Source organism: Talpa europaea (assembly GCF_964194135.1).
Source record: "Talpa europaea genome assembly, chromosome: 13".
Classification (NCBI taxonomy): domain Eukaryota; kingdom Metazoa; phylum Chordata; class Mammalia; order Eulipotyphla; family Talpidae; genus Talpa; species Talpa europaea.
The window spans coordinates 95648748-95667857 of NC_140080.1; the positions used below are offsets into that span (position 1 = coordinate 95648748).

The 19110-nt window shown below is 47.9% G+C and overlaps 1 protein-coding gene across 3 annotated transcripts in view; it reads right to left on the reverse strand.

Moving 5' to 3' along the window:
* The window catches only part of RTTN (rotatin), a gene marked incomplete at both ends in the record, with an annotated part of 107817 nt that extends 89493 nt beyond the window's left edge, over positions 1-18324 (reverse strand). For all 3 annotated transcript variants that reach the window (XM_084252120.1, XM_084252118.1, XM_084252119.1), the window contains 11 exons: positions 211-381; positions 3647-3762; positions 5968-6149; positions 7923-8088; positions 9927-10077; positions 10917-11031; positions 12353-12443; positions 14442-14531; positions 16524-16701; positions 17906-18093; positions 18294-18324. In XM_084252120.1, the coding sequence (XP_084108246.1) occupies positions 211-381; positions 3647-3762; positions 5968-6149; positions 7923-8088; positions 9927-10077; positions 10917-11031; positions 12353-12443; positions 14442-14531; positions 16524-16701; positions 17906-18093; positions 18294-18324 (1479 nt within the window). The remainder of the gene's footprint in view (positions 1-210; positions 382-3646; positions 3763-5967; positions 6150-7922; positions 8089-9926; positions 10078-10916; positions 11032-12352; positions 12444-14441; positions 14532-16523; positions 16702-17905; positions 18094-18293) is intronic.
* Positions 18325-19110: the final 786 nt, after the last annotated feature.

A 19110-nucleotide genomic window follows, 5' to 3' on the forward strand; every position in this document is an offset into this window, starting at 1 on the left:
CATTCCACCATTTTAAAAAATGACCTGAAAAAAAATCTTTACAAAATTAATGTATCTTTTTCTATCAAATGATTTGTCAAAACAGTTGAAAACTAGTTGCCAGTTTCCCCAGCTCCCTGCAGCCTGGGCACCCAGGCAGTGACCTGGAGGCTTGTACAGGGAGCATGTCTCAGTGGCACTTGGCCACCCCGGCCCCACTCCCTGCCTCACCTTCTCAACGGGGAGGAGCGTCTGCAACAGCCGGACGGTGAACAGTGAGATGCTGACGAAGGCTGTTCTGTGGTGCAAGAGCACGGCCAGGGGGAGCTCCACGCTGCCAGCGCTCTTGTGGTGACACAACGTGTCCCCAAGGGACCCCAACACTGAGAGCAGCTTCTCTTTCTGCAAACATGGAAACAAGGTTTTCAGGGCCAGTGTGCAAGCGTCGTAGAGGACAACTCACTAAATGACAAAAACAAAAACTGCTTCCCCTCTGTAAGGATAACAGAAAACCTACTTGAGATCCTTTTTAAAGAATAGGAATCATAAGCAAACAGATTTAAGGGAAAAAATTAACACTTTCTAAGCATTAACTAGGATCAGTCCTAATAACAAGTACAATACACATATGCAAAAGTTTAATGAACCATAAATTCCTCCTAGTTCCAGTGCTTCACTGTTTCAGATCTGAACACCGACATGAAAATCTCCCATCAAGCGCTGTAACTGGGGTGACCGTGCAGCACATGGGGCAGAAGAGTAGGGGATAAACACAATAGTACCAGAGATAGGATCAGGGCCTTAAAGTTGATCCCAAAGTTACAAGGAAACAACACAGGAAAAGTCAAAACATTTTAACAATACGCAAATGTAAGATTATATAAACACCCTTCAGGGAATAACATTGCTTCAAGTGGAAAATGTTCTGCCATTATCAATTTCTAGATAACATACTGGGTTGTCGGGGAAGTCATGATGCATTTTTGCGTAGAAAACAGAAAAAACACGCCATGACTTTTCTGACAACCCTATACTATTAAGATAGAAATTCTAGCTTTAAGACAAAAAGTTCAGCATAAAAATGAACATAGAGCTGTAAATACTGATTAATTTGCAAATCGTAACCAGACAGAGCAAATACACCCTCCCCACCTCCCCCAAGAGAGCGGGTAAAAAGATATCAGTAAGTCAGGGGGACAAAAACACTCACAGAAGTTTTCACTCTCCACCTTCCACTGAAAATATATGAAAAATAATAATGGTAAATAAACCCGTCAGCTAAGGACAGAAATCTAACATGTCAGAAATGTTCTTTAAAGGATGAATATGCAGGAAACAAAGCCAAAGGCAAGAGATCCATACAAATCCCATAAAGGAGCAAAGCCACATGGAACACCCCTTCGTGAAGTTACTGGAGCGGCTGCGACCAAACACAAGTGTTGGCAAGAAACTGGAGCGAGACTGGAACCCTGGCGCATCGCTGCGGGGACAGGAAATTTCCCAGGAATCACTGGGGAACCAGCACGGCAGCTCCTTGCAAATGAAACAGACTTACCACGTGATCTGGCAAGCGGACTTGCGGGGATCCACTCAAAAGACTCAGAGTGGGGGAATCAAACATACATTGTACATCAACATCCACAGATCACAACAGCCGAGAGAGAGAGATAGAGAGAGAGAGAGGTGTGTGTCCACCCATGGACAAAACACAGTACGCAGTATGTGCAGACAACAAAATAGCAGTCAGTCTTTAAAAGGAATGAAATTCCGACACAGGCTACAAGGTGGATGCGCCTCGAGAGCACGCTCAGTAAAGTAAGGCAGATAAAGAAAGTCCCAGAGTGTGTGACTCGACTTACGCGAGGCGCCAGGAATGGTCATGGTCACGTTCGTAAAGGAATGAAGCAGAATAGTAGCTACCAGGAGCGCGGGCAAAGGAGTGAGTGTTCAGTGGACACCGAGTGCCAGTTTGAAATGATGAAAAAATTTTGGAGACAGACCATGGTGTTGATTGCACAACAATGTGAATATATTTAATGCAGTCGACTGGAGTTCAATGAAAATATAATTCCAATAAAAATTTTTATTTACAGCAATTGAAATAAAAATAGTTAATGGGGCGGGGGTGGGTCTTTGACTATGCTGACAAAAATGGAGTGATGGAGTCCCAGACATGACTGCCGTTAGCACTACTGGAAAGATCTAGAGATTCGGTTATATATCCTCAGGCATTTAATTTCTGAATTAGTAACAACACATTTGTTGTTTTGTTCCGTTAATGAGTCGACAAAAACACCGCTTTTATCTTTCTTTTTAAACTTGGCAAAAGCAGGAACATTAGAAATTCTACTTAATTGTTTGTATTTATCTGTAGGCAAAGGAGTAGGATTTTTCCTAGGAGGCATTTTTTCTTTTAAACAAGTAAAAGTAAGTCAAAGACAATTCCAAGCAGCATTGCTTTATTTAACATTTCTAACATACCAATTGGCACTTGTGCAACAGATTTAACCTTTAAAGTAAAAATAATTCATTGAATCATAAAAGATCAGCAGCCAAAAGTTAAAAGTGAATGACTAACTTTTACAGATAAATGTTCTGGCCAAGAAAATTTAATTTAAGAAGCAACTGATAAAACATTTTTCACAGTTCTAAGGAAAAACTTGCTGAAAACTTCAATTGGTGAAGGGCTTCTAAAAGCAGCGCTACAAAATAATATGACAACCTTAAGGACTAAAGAAAAATGAAGATTAAGAACCATTATCCGGGTCTCCCTGGTGGTGCAAGGGGTTAAGTCTCAGCACTATGAAGCTATCAGCTGCCACTGCAGCACGAGTTCGATTCCCCGCCAGGGAGCTGACCCATGTGGCGCAGCAGACCTCTCCTGTCTCACTGCTGCGCCCCTCAACAGTGGATTTCAGTAGCTCCACCTGTTCGGTTCCCCACACCTCTGGCCTACACCCCAGTTCTTATATGTGTAAACAAATAAAAATAAATCCTTAAAAATAAATAAATGAAATCTGGCCCTAGCTTTCTTTGTCAGCATTTTTGGACGTGTCTCTGCCCTTCACTTTACTTCTAATCATCTGGTGGAATTGCATTTTAGGGTAGCTTTCCTGTTACCACCATTTGGGGTCTTGACCCATCCTCCAAATCTATAGTTCGAGCAGAAAGTTTCATACATACGCATGAAAATATGTTCACTCATATAGTCCAGGAAGACATAACAGGTTACAAACCAGCATGTTTACTACCAGCTCATGTATGCAGAACAAAATGCCAAAGGGTACATGTGTGTGCATGCACAGGGGAGCATAGATACATACATGCATGTATCCAAACCTCAACTGTGCCTCTAACAGAACACAGACGTTAAACCAAAAAGTCATCTGAACTCATGGATTTTTTAAAAATACATACACTTCCTAGTTCTGCCGCTCAAAGGCATGGCTCTCACACTGACTATTGGCCCCCCACGGCCTGGCCCTGTTCTCCACACACATTCCATCACTGCAAGCAAGCAATCCACGCCGGCGTATACACCAAACAAGCCTGTGCCTTAAAGAAAGAACACTTTCCAAGATAATGAGACAGTGAAAACCAGCTTAAAAAGACCAAAATAAAAATAAAATACTACTGTTCATAACCCACGGAAAACACTGATTCTCACCATGTCAATAGCAAACAGGCTGCTGTCATCCCAGACATCTGCTGAAATCGCTTCACCGATAAGTACCAGGTCCTCTGTGAGCAGCTCCAGGGCTCGAATGACCATCTGCCTGCTCCCTAGGCGCAAACGGGAGAGGGTTAGGGGCACGGACGTCCAGACACGAACTGCATATCCACGGCTGATCCTCCAGTTAATTGCGGCCCTGAATTCCTAGTTCTTCTTTCATTATTTTCTTGGTGGTTTTAGAATTGATAAAAAAGACGTCACAATCTACAGCTACCATCGACGCCTCTCATTCCGATCACGACATGACGTGACCACAGCAAAGACAACGTGCCGAGAGGCGGGCGGGGAGGAAGCTCGAGAAGAGAGCCGCAGAGACTGAAGAGCAGTTGGGAGGCAGACAAAATCATTTTCAAGTTCACAGGCCTCAAGGCTACATGTGCTCTCAAGCACCCGGGGAAGGTAGAGAATGCCTTCGGCTATCTCCTGCTTGGCAGTAAAAGGTTTACTTGCACCTCATCATAAATTAGGATTTTCCCACAGAGGAGCTGCCTGGGAAGCTAAGCTGGGGCTGGTGAAACAGGTTCTCAATCCCATATTCCCTTAAACACTATTAAAATTCCAAAAGAAACGACACCGTGAGAGTGAGGCCCACTAGAGCAATCTCTTCTCCAGAGACAGAGTAACAAGAAATTCCACGACGCCCTGACCCCCCCAGAGAGATCCCTAACTCTTCCTAACGAGACTTCCCCGGCCCACACAGCAAAGGTCAAGTTCTAATGAATAAAAATAAAGCCAACTGCCAGGTCACAAGTGCCTAAACTGTTTCATTAGAGCAGCTGGAGCAAGTTCTCTCAGAAGTCTCGTATGATACTGAATGATGACAAATCATGCAATAAGTTACCGCAAAAGGGCAAGAGAACATTTAGAAAACTTTATGTACCAAGATAGAGCTTCATAATTATCAATCTGACTTTTTACAGCAAATTACAAAAAGGTTAAATGCAAAATCATTACATATAAAACTGTTCTTTTCAGAATACCAGGCAGACAAACATATATACTTGATGATGCCAAAGTTCAGTTCTTCCTTCATTTCCTAGCATTAGCCCATGAATTAATGTGCACCCCCAACTCCCAGGAGCAGTTCCGCAGGCAGTGGGCAACGAGGGACACCGCTTTCCTCAGGATAAAAACGTTTTTCATGCTTCCCAAGTACCCACCCGCTACCTGATACCCGCCCCACCCCTTCCAAGTGGGCCAAAAATAGCCACAAGACTTCAAGAGCCACTAGCGTGGTAAATTTTTTACTCTAATAACATAAAATAGAAAAGGAAAAACTCATTTATCTTGTATTTCTATCCTGACAAGTTTACCAGCCACAGAAAACGCTTCTATTTCAAGGGATCGTCACCGCTTCCAAATCTTTCTTCACCAAGCGAGGGGCTCGATACCGCGGGGCACTGGACGTGGGCTTGGTTCAAACCTCTGCTCTTGGCTGTTTGCTTTGAGTAACTTTCTAAACCTTAGTTTCCTGATCTGTAAGAGGGGGAAAAGCAGCAGCCAGCACAGGGGAAGGCTGGCGGGGGCGGGTGTGAGGTGTGCACGGGGTAGCCCCCAGGACCCAGCAGGACAGCGGGGCGGGCACCCCGAGACGGCAACCACTGCTTGACCCCCGGGGCCCGCTGGCCTCCTATTCCTGCTCCCCGCCTCCTCACTGGAATGAGCTCCCTCCTGGCATGTATTCACCACAAGTTCGCAGACTTACCTACCACGTCTGAGAGAGACTGTCACTCCAGAAAGTTTGGGTTTCGTGAGGTATTTTTCGTTTTGTTTTTTAAGAAAAAATTTATGACCGCAAAGGTAAGAATCTGCTTGGGGTTTACTTTTGTCTTGAGTGCGTTTCACAGCCCCAGGAAGAGGGAGCTCTGAGCGGGAGCGGGAGCAGCTGAGGGCGCCGCCAAAGCTCTGTCTATTCTGGTCAGCTCCTGTGGTCCCCCGCCTCGAACTCATCCCACTTGCATTATTTTTGCGGTGCTCACATCTGCAACAGCCGCACGGAGGAGGAAGCCCGAGCGACAACCACCACAACTAGCAGGGGCCGCTCGCTCTATGCAAAGGTGCTCGGTGGCGTCCGTGTGGATGAAGAGAGAACAGACGCGCTAGTCAGTTTTTAGGACTCTGTAACCCAAGAGGTAAGTAGACATAGATCCTGACTGTCCTAAGACAGAAGGTGGCAAACAAAAGGAAGAGCCCGAGCAAACAGACAGACAAGCGTGAGTGACACAAAAGCAAGCCTGTGCGGAGGAGCAGCTCACCTGTTCTTAGGAGCGGCACAGCCGCCTCCAGGACGCAGACGCAGAACTGGGGGAGGCTGAGCTGCTGGAACTGCAGCTCCAGGGCGTCCTCGGCCTCCAGCTCCGGCAGGTCCACCTGCACCAGGTCCAGCGGTGAGTGGACAGAGGCCCGAGAATTCCCGTGAGCGCGGCTGCTGCTTCCACTGTAAGTGACCACAGGACAGCCCTCCGCTAGCAAGCAGCGTTCCCGGCCCATGTGAGCGGACGCTGGACCCAGCCCACTGTCCCCGCATCAGTTCCAACCAGATCTCTAGAAACCCTGACAAATTTATGAGACTGGGTTCCATAAAGATGTCCCCCTATTGTCAGTGAAATGAAAAATACGCCCATATTTTGCTTTTCAAATTGCTGTTCTACAATGTGTCAACTTTCTACAATGTGTCCTCAGGAGTCGGTGCTGAGGACCACCCTCGTCCACAGGGAGGTGGGCGCATTCGCAGCCAAGTCCTCTGTTATACCGACTTACAAAGGCAAAACTAAGTAGTTGATGTCATTTCCTAGATTTTCAGTGATTTTCACCAAATGCTCCAAATAAACCAACGTGAGCAACTGAAGAATATGACAGAAAAGCTTGATGAGAAATTGATTACTTTATTCAGTACATTCAACATCACATAATGGCTTTTGAAAACGCACCCAAAATGGAACATGACGTCTTTATTGCTTTTCTTTGTACATTCTCACGGGAGGCAGGAGGGCAGTACAGGCTATAGAAGGGCCTGGGCCTCCCATTTGTGAAGAGCCTCACAAATTCTGACTTTTGATGTTACCCACAATGGAAGCTGAGTCGCAAAGATACAGTAAGAGTCCTGGATAAGTAAAACTCCTGAAATTTAATACGAGTTTTGTCATTTCTGCAGCTCCTGGTCCCAAGCGCCCCAGCTATGGAAGAGGCCCAGGCTGTGCGCAGGCTGGGAGAGGCGCCGTGGGGAAGCTCTTCCCTCAGGACCAGCGGCCCCGGGAGGTCAGGAATCGAGACTCGAACCTCCTTGCTCCCTGACTGGATAAACTGGGGTAAGGTCTGGGCCTCTCCAGGACGCAGGCATCTCAGTAAAGGAGCACAGTAAGGCGAACCCTAACCCGGGGAGGCGCCAGGACAGGGAACTAGGGCAGCAAGCAGAGCCCCTGGCGCAGCAGTCCAGCAGCGCCCCCAAAGAATAATCCAGCCACAGACACGGGCTCATCTCACTGGGCATTTGTGAGAGTGACACCGAGGAGGAGACTAGTATGTTTCTCAGCCACAAGCAGCCTAACGGAGAGGTAACATGAATACCACGCCAGCCCCTTGAAGAAAACCTCACGTTAGAAACCTGTATTTACACGACAAATAAGATACCATGACTTGCACTTACAGGGGTCTCCCTTTAACAGTAAATAATGACACATTTAAGTCACGATTAGACTTACAAAGGGGAGTTTAAGATATTGTCAAGATGCACCTTTCATTTAAAGTTACGCTTTTAAGCTAAAGCACGTCCCATTTGGTGTTGGTAAAAAAGTGTCGTGGGTCCGAATTCTTTAACTCAGTGAAAGAGAAAGCAGGGAAAGCACAGTTCAACAGAATCAGAGAGGTGTGGGCACACACAGGCGCGCACACACATGCACAGACAACACACCCACACACACAGGCACAAGCACACACAGGCGCACACATACCGAGTGTTTTTCATGTGCTGAGCACTGAGCTACAATGTGTGTTTATTTCTTACTGTGACTCGTGGCCAAAAAAGCATGAAAGTCGCTAGTTTAACGCCGTCTGACACCGGCAGCAATGTTTGCAAAAAGAAGACAGGGAATAGTAATGATCTCCCTCTGAGATGTGAACACACGCATACATGTGCACGCGCGTGCACACACACACACACACACACACCCCACACACACACTCTCTCTCTCTCCCGGGCTTGTCGGGTCACCTGGAAGACACGGCGTCCCAGTCCTGCCCGTCTCCTCTGGGGCGCTGGCCCGTGCGCCCCACCACCGAAGGCCGGGGACTGCTGCTCCCCGGGGAAGGGCTCTGGGAAGGATGAGCGACTCTGACTTCATGACAGTAAGACAGAGAAGAATTCTGGGAAACTGTATCTGGAAAAATAAACAGAATGAACCCTTAGTCCAGAGAGAAGACCAAGCACCAGCACCCACGTGTCACTCTTCGCGAGCACATGAGCAAAGTTAAGACAGAAGAAATGCTTCCGGAAGCGAAGTGTCATCTTTTCTGCAAGGATCTGCTTGGCACATTTGGGCTTATGTCTAACTAACCTGATAATGAGGAACCTTCTGGCCCACATTATTCACTTGTAGCATCAGAGACACGCAGAGCAGCAGCTTGTGCCCTCCCTGCGTGAAGCCCTCCGGGAAACCCCACTGCAAACCACAGCCAGGAGGATCAACCTCCTAAGTATGGAAATTCACACCATCAAGCTCATAGCGGGAAACACAGGGTTGATGGTCTCGACCTGGGATCCGACACACGACCATGAGGACAGATGTAACTGAACCATGTCATAATTAAAAACTTTTGCTCATCGAAAGACATTATCAAGAAAGTCACAACCTACAAATGGGAGAAAGTATTTGTAAATCATATCTCTGAGGAGGGGAGGGGATGAGGAGAACTGCCTGACAGTTGCACTGTTTCTAGTGACGGGGGAAATATCTAATGGCGACGGTTGCATGACAGAATGAATGTAATGAATGCCACAAACCAAACACTTAAAAATGGTGATAATAATATATTTTATATATATATTTTATCATAATTTTTTTTAAAGAATTAAAGTACTTGCAAAAAGAAAAATTCTCCAAGAGATTCTCACAGCCCTGCAAAGACAATGTGAAATCTTCACCAAGATCCACAAGGTCCAAAATCCTCCGGCGCCTGGCTTCCTCCGCTCTCCCCTCACCCCCTCAGCGCCCCACTCCCTGCCCCTGAGCACCCTTTTCCCCGGCCACCCCCCGGCTATCACCCTTTTATTTCCTTTGAGCACTTCTCCTTATCTGAAACCAACGGGTCTGCTTGTTTATTACCGGCCCCCAACCTTCTAAAATACAAGCCCACAAAGCTGGGACCTTATCTGCTCTGTTCAGTGTTCAACATTCAGAGACAAGAATATCAGCTGGCGCATAGTTAGTGATAAATAATTTATTTTATACATAAGTAAGTCTTCGGGGAAATCAATTATTTTTACCAACATACAATTCTTTTTCTGATAAAATATGGGGTGCCCGGAGCTCCCTGTTATCAGTCATTTGCAGCAAGTTCTCTCTCAAGAACGGTAATGAGGAAGCTGAGCCTGAGATGGAGGTACAATAAAGCATAAATATTCAAGTAACGTAGGATCAGTAAAACTATATATATATATATATGGGCCAGCTGTGAAGCATGATGATAAATCGCTGTGATTTAATATTTAATGCATGTCATAGAAGAGCACAGAAATCCTGAGCTGCAAATACCACCTTTAAAGGCCAGCCTTGTGCTCTCTTTGACCATCAGGTGGTGCTTTTTCCTTGAAAAGTCTGGCACTGCCATCATAATACTCTGACTACATCACAGGTTGCATAAAAACAGTTTCCATAAAATATAAGTGGGTATTTTTCAAACAAATGACTTGTCCACACAACATGTATCTTATCCTGCTCAAACACCCATAGCTCTGTATGAATAGCGGGGCTCAGAATCCTGGTCCCTGACGCCCAGGCAGGATGCTCAGAAGAAAAGGAGCACCTTGCAAGTGTCTCTCATCCGCAAGACAGAGCCTGAGACGACAGGGCTCTGAGCAGCCCCTCACTCACACAGCTTGCTATCCAGATGCTCATCTGATCGCCCGGAGGAGTGGGGAGCTGCGCTGAGAACACGCACACACAGGGGCCCGGGCATAGGGCAACGGAAGGACAGAGGGACAGACAGACCCAAGTACCTCGCTTGCTGGAGAAGAAGCCTGGATCTCGGTGGAAGTTCAGCCTGTTTCTCAGACTCACGCACAGCTGCTGCAGGCAGGACATGGACTGCAAGGCCAGCCTGTGCTTCCCACTCCCTCCGAAGGCCAGTTTCAACAGAGACAGCAGGCTCTGAAATGAAGAGGGGGAAGCTGACCATGGGAGCTGAGCGCCACCCCAGAGAAGGAGAGAGCCTGCTGCCTGCGCGCCGTGATCAAGGAAAGACGCAAGCGTAGACTTTCACGGGCCTCACTCAGGAAGCCGGGCAGCGGGGAGTGGTAAGGTGGGCACAGAGTGGCTGGGACTGGCTGGTTTGACCCTGCAGGGTCAGGGGCCCTGCACCCGCTTGGGACATGGAGTCACAGGGGCTTCTGGAAGTCACAGCCAGCCTCTCACACCTCCAGTAACTAGGTCGCTGCCATGCATCAGCTATCAGCCGCGTGTCCTCTGCTGTCACTCAACACTGTGACAGGCTGTGTCAACACCACCTCTCACTGGGTCCACTCAGCCTGTGCCCGGTGAGGTCAGGGTGGCACCAGATGCTGTGGTTGTGCCACAGGCCCAGCCTGGGTGCCAACCAGACCAGGCGGCAAAGCCCTGTCTCTGCCACTCACGTGTTCCTCATGCAGAGCAGCCAGCACAGCGCCTCAAACACCACACTCGAGAGCAAAGCCGCTGCTGCTGGCAAGAAGGGAGCCTGCTGCCGAGCCCATCTCCAGAGCGAGTCTCCCCTGAGGTGGCCCAGGCAAGGCACATCAGTGGTCAAATGGCGGGCGCTGCCCGTGCCCATGAGGCCCTCCTGCCAGAACCCCACGACCCCACAAGCTAGGAACGGGGCTGAGATAAAAGGACACTCGACCTGGTGAGCACAGTCATGCAAAGGCCCTTCACAAGTGCTCCCACTTTGCAAAATGGAGCTCATCACAAAAAGTTCCCGATTTCAAAATCTGAAGGTCACGGAGGACGCGAACCTGGACAATCTTTGGCCTCTGAAGGAAAATCTCAGCAGGAAAATCTTGCATGATGACGTCCTTCAGCAGTTCACAGGTGTTCCAAATCAAAGTGTGGTTGCTGCTTCTCAGAGAGCTACAAAATAGGGCAGTGGTCATTCTCACAGAAGGTTTACTGACTCCAGAGTCTACTTAACCCAGGTCCAATGACTCAAACCCATCCTCCAGATGTCAGCTGAGACATGCGGCCCCGCAAAGTCCTCCCAGACCTCATCCCTCATCCCTAAACCACTCTGGCCAGGGGCTTCACCCATGTGCCGGTGTCTGCAGGGGAACTGCAGTGACTGTATCTGCTCTGCGGACTACATGGTCCCCACCCATGATCCCAAGTGCTACAAGTGACATCACTGAGGTCAAAGGGCACAAAATTCAATGAAAGCTGCTAAATGACTAAGAAATGACAGAAGAGTAGAGCAGAAATAAATTTGTAAGATAGATTTTCTTAATTTTTATTTACTATAAATTTATAATAGAATTGTGATATAAATAGAGTGCAGATTTAAATTTTAAAAATCCATCAAAGTTAAATTCCAGGAACCCAATTTCCTACTTCTCTTCCCTAGCTGGGTGAACGAGGCCTGAACTCCCCACTTATTCCACACAGAAGACATCACCCAACTTCTCAGACCTTATCTGCCCTCCTAGGGAGAGCAGCTGTCTCCTCCACCACCCCCCAAGAAACCAAACCTCTTCTCTCAGTGCAGCTTCCACCCCTACCGCCATCACCCGGCGCAGGCACAGCAACCATCTCCTGGTGGCTGACTTGGGGACCAGTGTTCAGCCCCTTTGGTGCGTAGTGCCAAGAGACCCTGCTGGTGACTGCTGTGCCTTCACCAAGCCCCTCAACCCCACCCACCCACTGTACCTGCCCTCACCCTAGCAAGTGGGTCTGTATTTTCCAGATTCTCACCCAAAAAAGCCAACTCTTTCACTGAAATTAAAGTTTCAGCAAGAAGTTGACTCTAGACATGAGAACGCCCTCCAGATGTCTATAAATCAGCCATCTACTGTTGAGGTAACAACCAACATCCATTACAGAGATTAGATCAGTGGTTCCCAACCTTCTCAAAGTCATATACAGATTCTCTTAAGAGTCCATGCTTTAAAATATATTATCTTCTGAAAAGAAGTCTAAATTTTCCTTGCATTAGCCAAGGGCGTAAGCAACAGCCAGAGAATCTGGTCAGTGAAGGAAGACTCCGGTCACCGAGGGGGTAGGGGAGCCCAGCACAAGAGGGGTGTGGGGCCGAATGAAAGGTGGACAGGAACTTTCTGGCTTGCTATTTGAAAAAGGAGAAGTATTTATACATTCCTATCGCTCTCTCACAAGCACTGAGTACCCTTCTTCCTCCTGCAAATGCACAGATGCGCCAAACTACGGGACACACACCCCATACCTTTCATTGGAAGAGAGAACGTGTCTGTCGGTCGTGGTCAGGGGCAGCCAGGGAAACGTGGAAAACTTCAAACATTTCACAGTCTGATTTGCTGTCAATGGAAGAGGAAAAGTTAAGGCATCAAAGAATCCAAGGTGGACCAATTCACATTCAGAGTGAAGCATCACATTTATAACAAGTCTCCAAATAAAGGTCCTATCGTACAATAAGCTGAAATATATAAAGTAGGATTAGTTGCCAATTTGTTCCCTCACAAGTAACCGAGCTCTCTCCTCACAAGTTAAACATAACTCATATATTATTATTTGAAGAACACTGTACACAAAGCAATACCGAATGGCATTTAGAGTTTCAATTCAACTTTCTTTGTTACCCTGTGCAGATCAGAACAGAGATTACATTGAACACAAAAGGTACTGGTGTTTGGAAGAGATGTTTAAATTTAAAAAATAAAGGTGACACAAACAATCATATGCTATATTTACATAGCCCTGTTCAGATATCCTATGTGGTGTTAGATGTTGACACCTCTTTGAAGCTGACTTGAAGACCAGAAGGTTGAGATCAAATATCAGCACTCAAACGAGATTACAGGAAATCCGAGAAACCAACACAACTTTAAGCTACTGCCATTCAAATTCTCTTTTCAACAGATTTGATATCATACCAGTAAAGGTGACAACACTGAGAAGTCGTAGCTACCTAAGCCCTTCCAAATGGCAAAGAGTCTTTCCGCCAGATGCTCTGAAAAGAGCCGGGGACAGTTAAAGGCCGGTAACAGAATTATTAAATTTATTAGCACAGTGCAGTTTCTTCCTTCAAAAGTGCCAAATAAAGCAGGGTTTACTTTCTAAAGGAAAACTGACAGGGAGTGGAGGGATGGACATGCTTACACTGCACACCTGGGAAGTATCCAAAATAAGCCACACCATCGATCTGCAGACCATCGATGCAGGCCATGGTCCACAGACCGCCACATTGCACTGAAGACCCCACAGACCCTCACTCATGGGCTGCACTCGAACACACGTCGCTCCCCACCCTGGCGTGCTCACTCCCTTTCCCGACCCCCGCTGGCTCAGCCACAGAACTATTGATATTTACTGTCTCCGACCCTAAGCACCCTACAGATCTGACAAAACTTTTCCAGAAAGGGAAGGTCAAGTATTATACAGTGGAGGGAGTTTTCTGGTTTTTCTTCAGCTATTATTCGATCCAAGAGTTTCTAAGGAAGTTTTTAAACACAGAAGGCTGCTGAATTGAGTGAATTTGAAGAGCTGAAACCAGCAGATACACGCTAGGACACATCCTCTTCACCTTAACTACCTATGCAATAAAACCAAAGTGCCAGACTTACTCAGCTCACCCCAGTCACAACACCTAGGTCTGAGGTTTCACCCTTTCAAAGCCTCGGTGTTCTGATCAGTGGAACAGGGATACTAATAAACGACGTCTCCAGGTGGCACTGCAGATTTGTTCATTCATTCATCACGTGTCTACCCATGCCTGGCCTTCTTCCTCTCGCGGGGTATAACACAGAGATCACAGCTACACTATGCTTACAAGGAGGGAAACACAGAGAATTGCGTGCACAAGCTCAGAACATGGTGCGTGTCGGGAAAAAAGCTAAAGCCAGCAGAGCGCGCTGGCGGCAGGGCTCGCTGGCGGCAGGGCTCGGAGCCAGGCCCCGCGTGGCCAGGCTCAAAAAGACCTGGAGAGATTTCATGGAGAAGGTCTGAGTCAGAAGTGTGGAGACAGGGATACAGGGGCCCTGGGCCACAGAGACTAAGGTGGTCCTGAGCAGGGATGGTCTGGGGCACAGGGCACTGGCAAGCTCCTGACAAAGGCCTGGCGTTTGCCAGCACCAAGCGCCACTGCCCCCAGCACCGCCGGCTGCAGGACAGTCCCTCAGACACACACCAGTTTACCGCAGAGACTCTACACCCCCAAAACAAAGCATTCAGGCCCTCAAAACAATCTGCCCGGTGCTGAAACCGTCAGCTGAGCCACGACATGTCCTCACAGGGACGAGAAGCGCCCTGGGTCCCCGCTCACAGGGCCAACAGGACCGACTCCCGCAGATACACACCTGGAGGGGGCGGAGGTGCTTCCGGCTGCTGGAGATGACTTTTCTCCTGAGGAAAGTACCCTGTCAACATTTCGGGCTGTTGTGGTAATTCTGAAGAGAAAATGCATTATTGTATTACTGGTTCCTCACTGACGAAAAGTAAAACTTAACTCTCTATAATTTCACTTACATTCTTGAGTGTCTTTTACAACTAGAAAAACAGTTGTTTGTTTTGTTCTCTGAACTGTCTGGTCTGGCTAAAGAGATGAAAGATATAACTGCTGCATCTATTTCAAACTGAGGTTCTTTTTCCCTCTCTGTTACTGTTAAGTAAATACCACTTTCTGTTCGAATAAAAACATCCACAGTGGATATAAAGAGCCTGTTACAAAGCACTTATTCAAGGACCCTCATCTCTGCTCCCTCCACTGTCTCCAGTTATAGAGCTCCGGACCAACCCAATCCTCATTAATAACTTTTTTTAAGTGGTCAAAAGCAAAACAAAAGCACCACCTTTCAACACCTTTGACAATCCCGTGTCACGTACCTACACATTTAGCAGCTCAGGAGCAATGAGAATGGGCTCGAAGAAAAAGTTGAGAGTAAGTTTTATGATTTTTCTGTTGGAAATTTTCATGCCAAAAGTTCTCCAATTAATACATTAGATAATTAAGAATTCACCCTAGACCACACTTCTAAATTTCTCTGCAAGAAACAGACTGAACATTCATGACTTAAGGTCCTACTTTGTTTGTTATGGCTTAGAAATTACAAATCATATCATTAAAATTCATCACACGAGGGTGCAGGAGATAAAGTCTCAGCGCTATCAAGCTATCCACAGACACTGCAGCATGAATTCGATCCCCTGGCCAGGGAGCTGCCCACATGGCACAGCAGACCTCTCCTGTCTCCCCACTGCTCCCCTCAGCAGTGGATTTCAGTAGACCGCCTGTTCCACTCCCCATTCTGTCTCTGGTGAATCCTCTCACCTCCCTCCAGCCCCTCTGGCCTACACCCCCATTCTTGTATGCATAAATAAATAAATCTTTAAAAACAAAAATCATCACACAAGAACTCAATAAATGGCAGCTGCTGTTGTTGCCTTCCACGAGCAAGACACCACGCTGAGCACCAAATAACAACAAGAACACAACAGAGCAGCTAACAATTCTGGTTGAACATATGCCAGGCCCTCTGCCAAACTCATCATAGGCACTGTCTCATTTAATCCTCACAACAATTCTGCAAGAAAGATGCTTTTTTTTTTACTGTCCCAAATTGGGGATGAGAAACCAAAGCCTTCGAATTACCTCCGCCAAAGTCACACAACTAAGGACTTCAGAGTGTCTTGGGTTCGCATTTTAACCACTACACAACTGGGTGAGGCAGCTTATAAAATACTCGCTCTATCTCACTTTAATTGTACGCCATCAAAAAATCATGAGCTGGAGAAGATACCATCATACTCCTATAGAAGAACACAATCCAAAAATGCAAGTTCAGGAGTCTCCCTGGTGGTGCAAGGGGTTAAGCACTATGAAGCAATCGCAGCCTCTCAGCACGAGTTCCATCCCTGGCCGACCAGAAAGCAACAAACATGGCGCAGCAGACCTCTCCTCTCTCCCCGCTGCTCCCCTCAGCAGTGTACTTCAGTCTCTGCCTGTTCTGTTCCCCGCTCTGTCTCTGGTGAATCCTCTCGCCCCTCCCGCATCTCTGGCCTGTACCCCAGCTCTTGTATGCATAAATAAATAAATCTTCAAAGAAAAAAAAAATGCAAGTGCAAAGCTTTTAGAAGAATGTCTGACACGTGATCATGAGTGCTCAATGAAAAGATGTCAGTTTAAAGAAATAATCTGTCCATCCAGTCTCAAAAAGACTGGCCTCTTGAGCCAAAATAGAATAAATACAAATGCATCCCCCTCTTTATAAGAGTAGAGGAACGAAAAAGGTCAAACTCATGTAAGTTAACACCAGAAAAGGTGGGTGATGGGGATTTTGTTAGTTTGCGTTTAGTTTCAGGTCTCTTTCCTTAAAATTAGCCACTGGAACCAAGATGTTTCCGTTTTAACAAAAGGCATCAAATGGATTCCCAACAGTTACCTGTTTGATTGGTTTGGTGAGGTGCAGAAGGCAGTGTAGGAACTTCTGAAGGAAGAATAAAAAGTCCATCCAGAATGCCATCAATCTCAGCCTGCAGATTTGGCTCCACATTAGAACGAAGTTTCGATAAGAACTCAACTGCGCCAAGATCAAGCAAATGCTGGACTGCTGCAGGATACTGACGAGAGGAGAACCTTGAGCTTAATTATAAATATCAAAACCTCTCTGCTGTATCTTACAACAATCAAAACATAAAATTATGTTTGGGTATACCAGATGTTCCTTTCATAAAAACTAAAGCTTGCGTTGCTATAGCCCAAAGTAAAGAACTTCCATTAATTTGACATAGATTTTTAGACACAGGCATAAAACATTTGATTATCCTTGTGAGAGAGGAAACCAGATACTGAACCTCAGAAGTGTACACTCACCCTAACCTCTCCTACCTCCAGTCAGGCACAGGATGCCGAAGCATTATGAATCCCTACACATGAATAGTGATTTACAATTTTGAAAGGTTAAATCTGTAGTTTGACAACTAACAACTCGTACGCTAGGCAGGGGAACATAAATGAGAAAAAAAATGAGAAAAACAAAAATCAGATGTGTTTAGGAAAGAAAACACACTTTAAGGCCATGTTTCAGACTATGCTTAATCAATATCACCCACATTTTATTTTTTTATGCTTTTTAATTTTATTTTTATATTCCCCATACAATTGCAACCCCCTTATGTTGACCCTGATCCCTCCTTTCCCCGCCCCCCCATAGTGTGTCTGGTTCCTAGTTGCTTGTTGATTTTGATTTCTACTTTATTATAATTAGTCTTTTTCCTGGTCCCTTATTTAGGTTTTCTAGATTCCTGCTATGAGTGAGACCATCCGGTATTTTTCTTTTTCTTTCTGGCTTATTTCGCTGAGCATGATCCCTTCCAGCGCCATCCATGTTGCTGCAAATTGCATGTGTTTATCTTTTTTGAATACTGAGTAATATTCCATTGTCTCTATGTACCCCATCATCTTGATCCAGTCATCTACTTTTGGGCATTTGGGTTGTTTCCAAAAGCTGAGCTATTGTAAACAGAACAGCACCCACATTTTACATGAAGATGCAAATGACAACATAAGTTAAAACAGGATCAGCCGCAGAGAGAAAACCCAAAGTCCAAACACACAGAACTCAGCAGCACCAAAAGTCAGACCCTCCCCTCGAGGCGCGGGGGGGGGGGGACCCTGTGAACCCCAACGTGCCCAGCAAGACACAAGGGGGGTGCGCACTGGGCACCCCGATCGACGGAAAGTGGCGCTCTACGGCTGTTCCCAGAGGGTTTCTCAGCACCTGCCCAAGCACAGGACGCGGGACTCGGGGTTCGGGGGGCCCACCTGGACCAGCCGGCGCAGCAGCCCCAGCGCCTCCCGCTGCAGGGGCGCGGCGGGGAAGGTGAACCAGCGCAGCAGGCGCAGCAGCAGCGGCCTCTCCCGGCCGAGCGCCGCGCCGCACACCAGGCCGTGGTCCTCCTTGCAGAGGATGCTCCGGAGCGCGCGCTCGCGGATCTCCGCCAGCGGGTGGCCTGTGGGGGGACAGCGCGTCGGCCGCGACCCGAGAGCCCGCCGCCCCGCCCCCACCCTCGGGGTCCCCAACCCCCGCCCCCCGGGCCCCGGGCCGCCGCCAAGCCGGGGGGTCCCGGCGCCGCCCCCGGCAGCCCGGGCCAGCGCGAGCGCTCGCGGGCTGGGCTGGCCTCGGGGCGCGGCGGGCCGGCCCGGGCGTTACCGAGTTTCCTCACGAGCCCCGGCGGGACCATCGCGCCCGCCCGCGCCGCGGCCGGCGGAAAATTAAACCGCCGCGCCACAGCGTCCGCTCGCAATCATTGTCCCCCGGGAAACCCGACCCATGACGGCGCGTTCCGCAGCGAAGGAGCGCCCCACGCCAAGAGGGAGCGGCATTCGGGCTCTGGGCCGCCAGAGAAGCTTACAGTCGCTCTGTCATTGCGACCCACCGTCCCTAGATATCAGTCCTGGTCGTGAGGACTGGAAGGAACGAAGAGGCAAGGGTAGAAAATGCTCTGGCCGCAGTGCACCTTGGGAGTTGTAGTCTTGGCGCGGCGGTGCTCCCTCGCGAAGTCCGGGCGCGCCACCAGGCCCGCGCGCCAGGAGTTCCGGCGGGGAGCGCGGGCGGCAGCGCGGGCTGCAGAGGCCGCCCCTGGACGGCGTGGCTGGGTTCTGGCGCCGCGCAATGCTGGGCTGCTGGAGTGTCGGCGCTTAGAATGCAGAGTTCTGTTTTACTTTCTTTTGTTTTATTAGGATTTCCCACCCCTGTTACTAAAGGGCTCGCTCTCCTGCACCCAGGTCCGGTGCAGCCCCCAGAGGGCAGAGGCAGGAGAGGGGCAGCTGAGCTGCAGGGGCTGCAGAGAGAGGCCAGGAGGAGGGGTCCTTGGTGTTTGAATGCTGCCAGGGTGTTTTTTTGTACTGCGATGAAGCCAAATAGAGCGAAAATAAATTCTAAGCAATGGTAAGAATAGCCACAGCAAATTAAATTAGTAAAATGTTTGCATATTAGAGAACATCTTCTCTCACCAGACTGCAGTTTC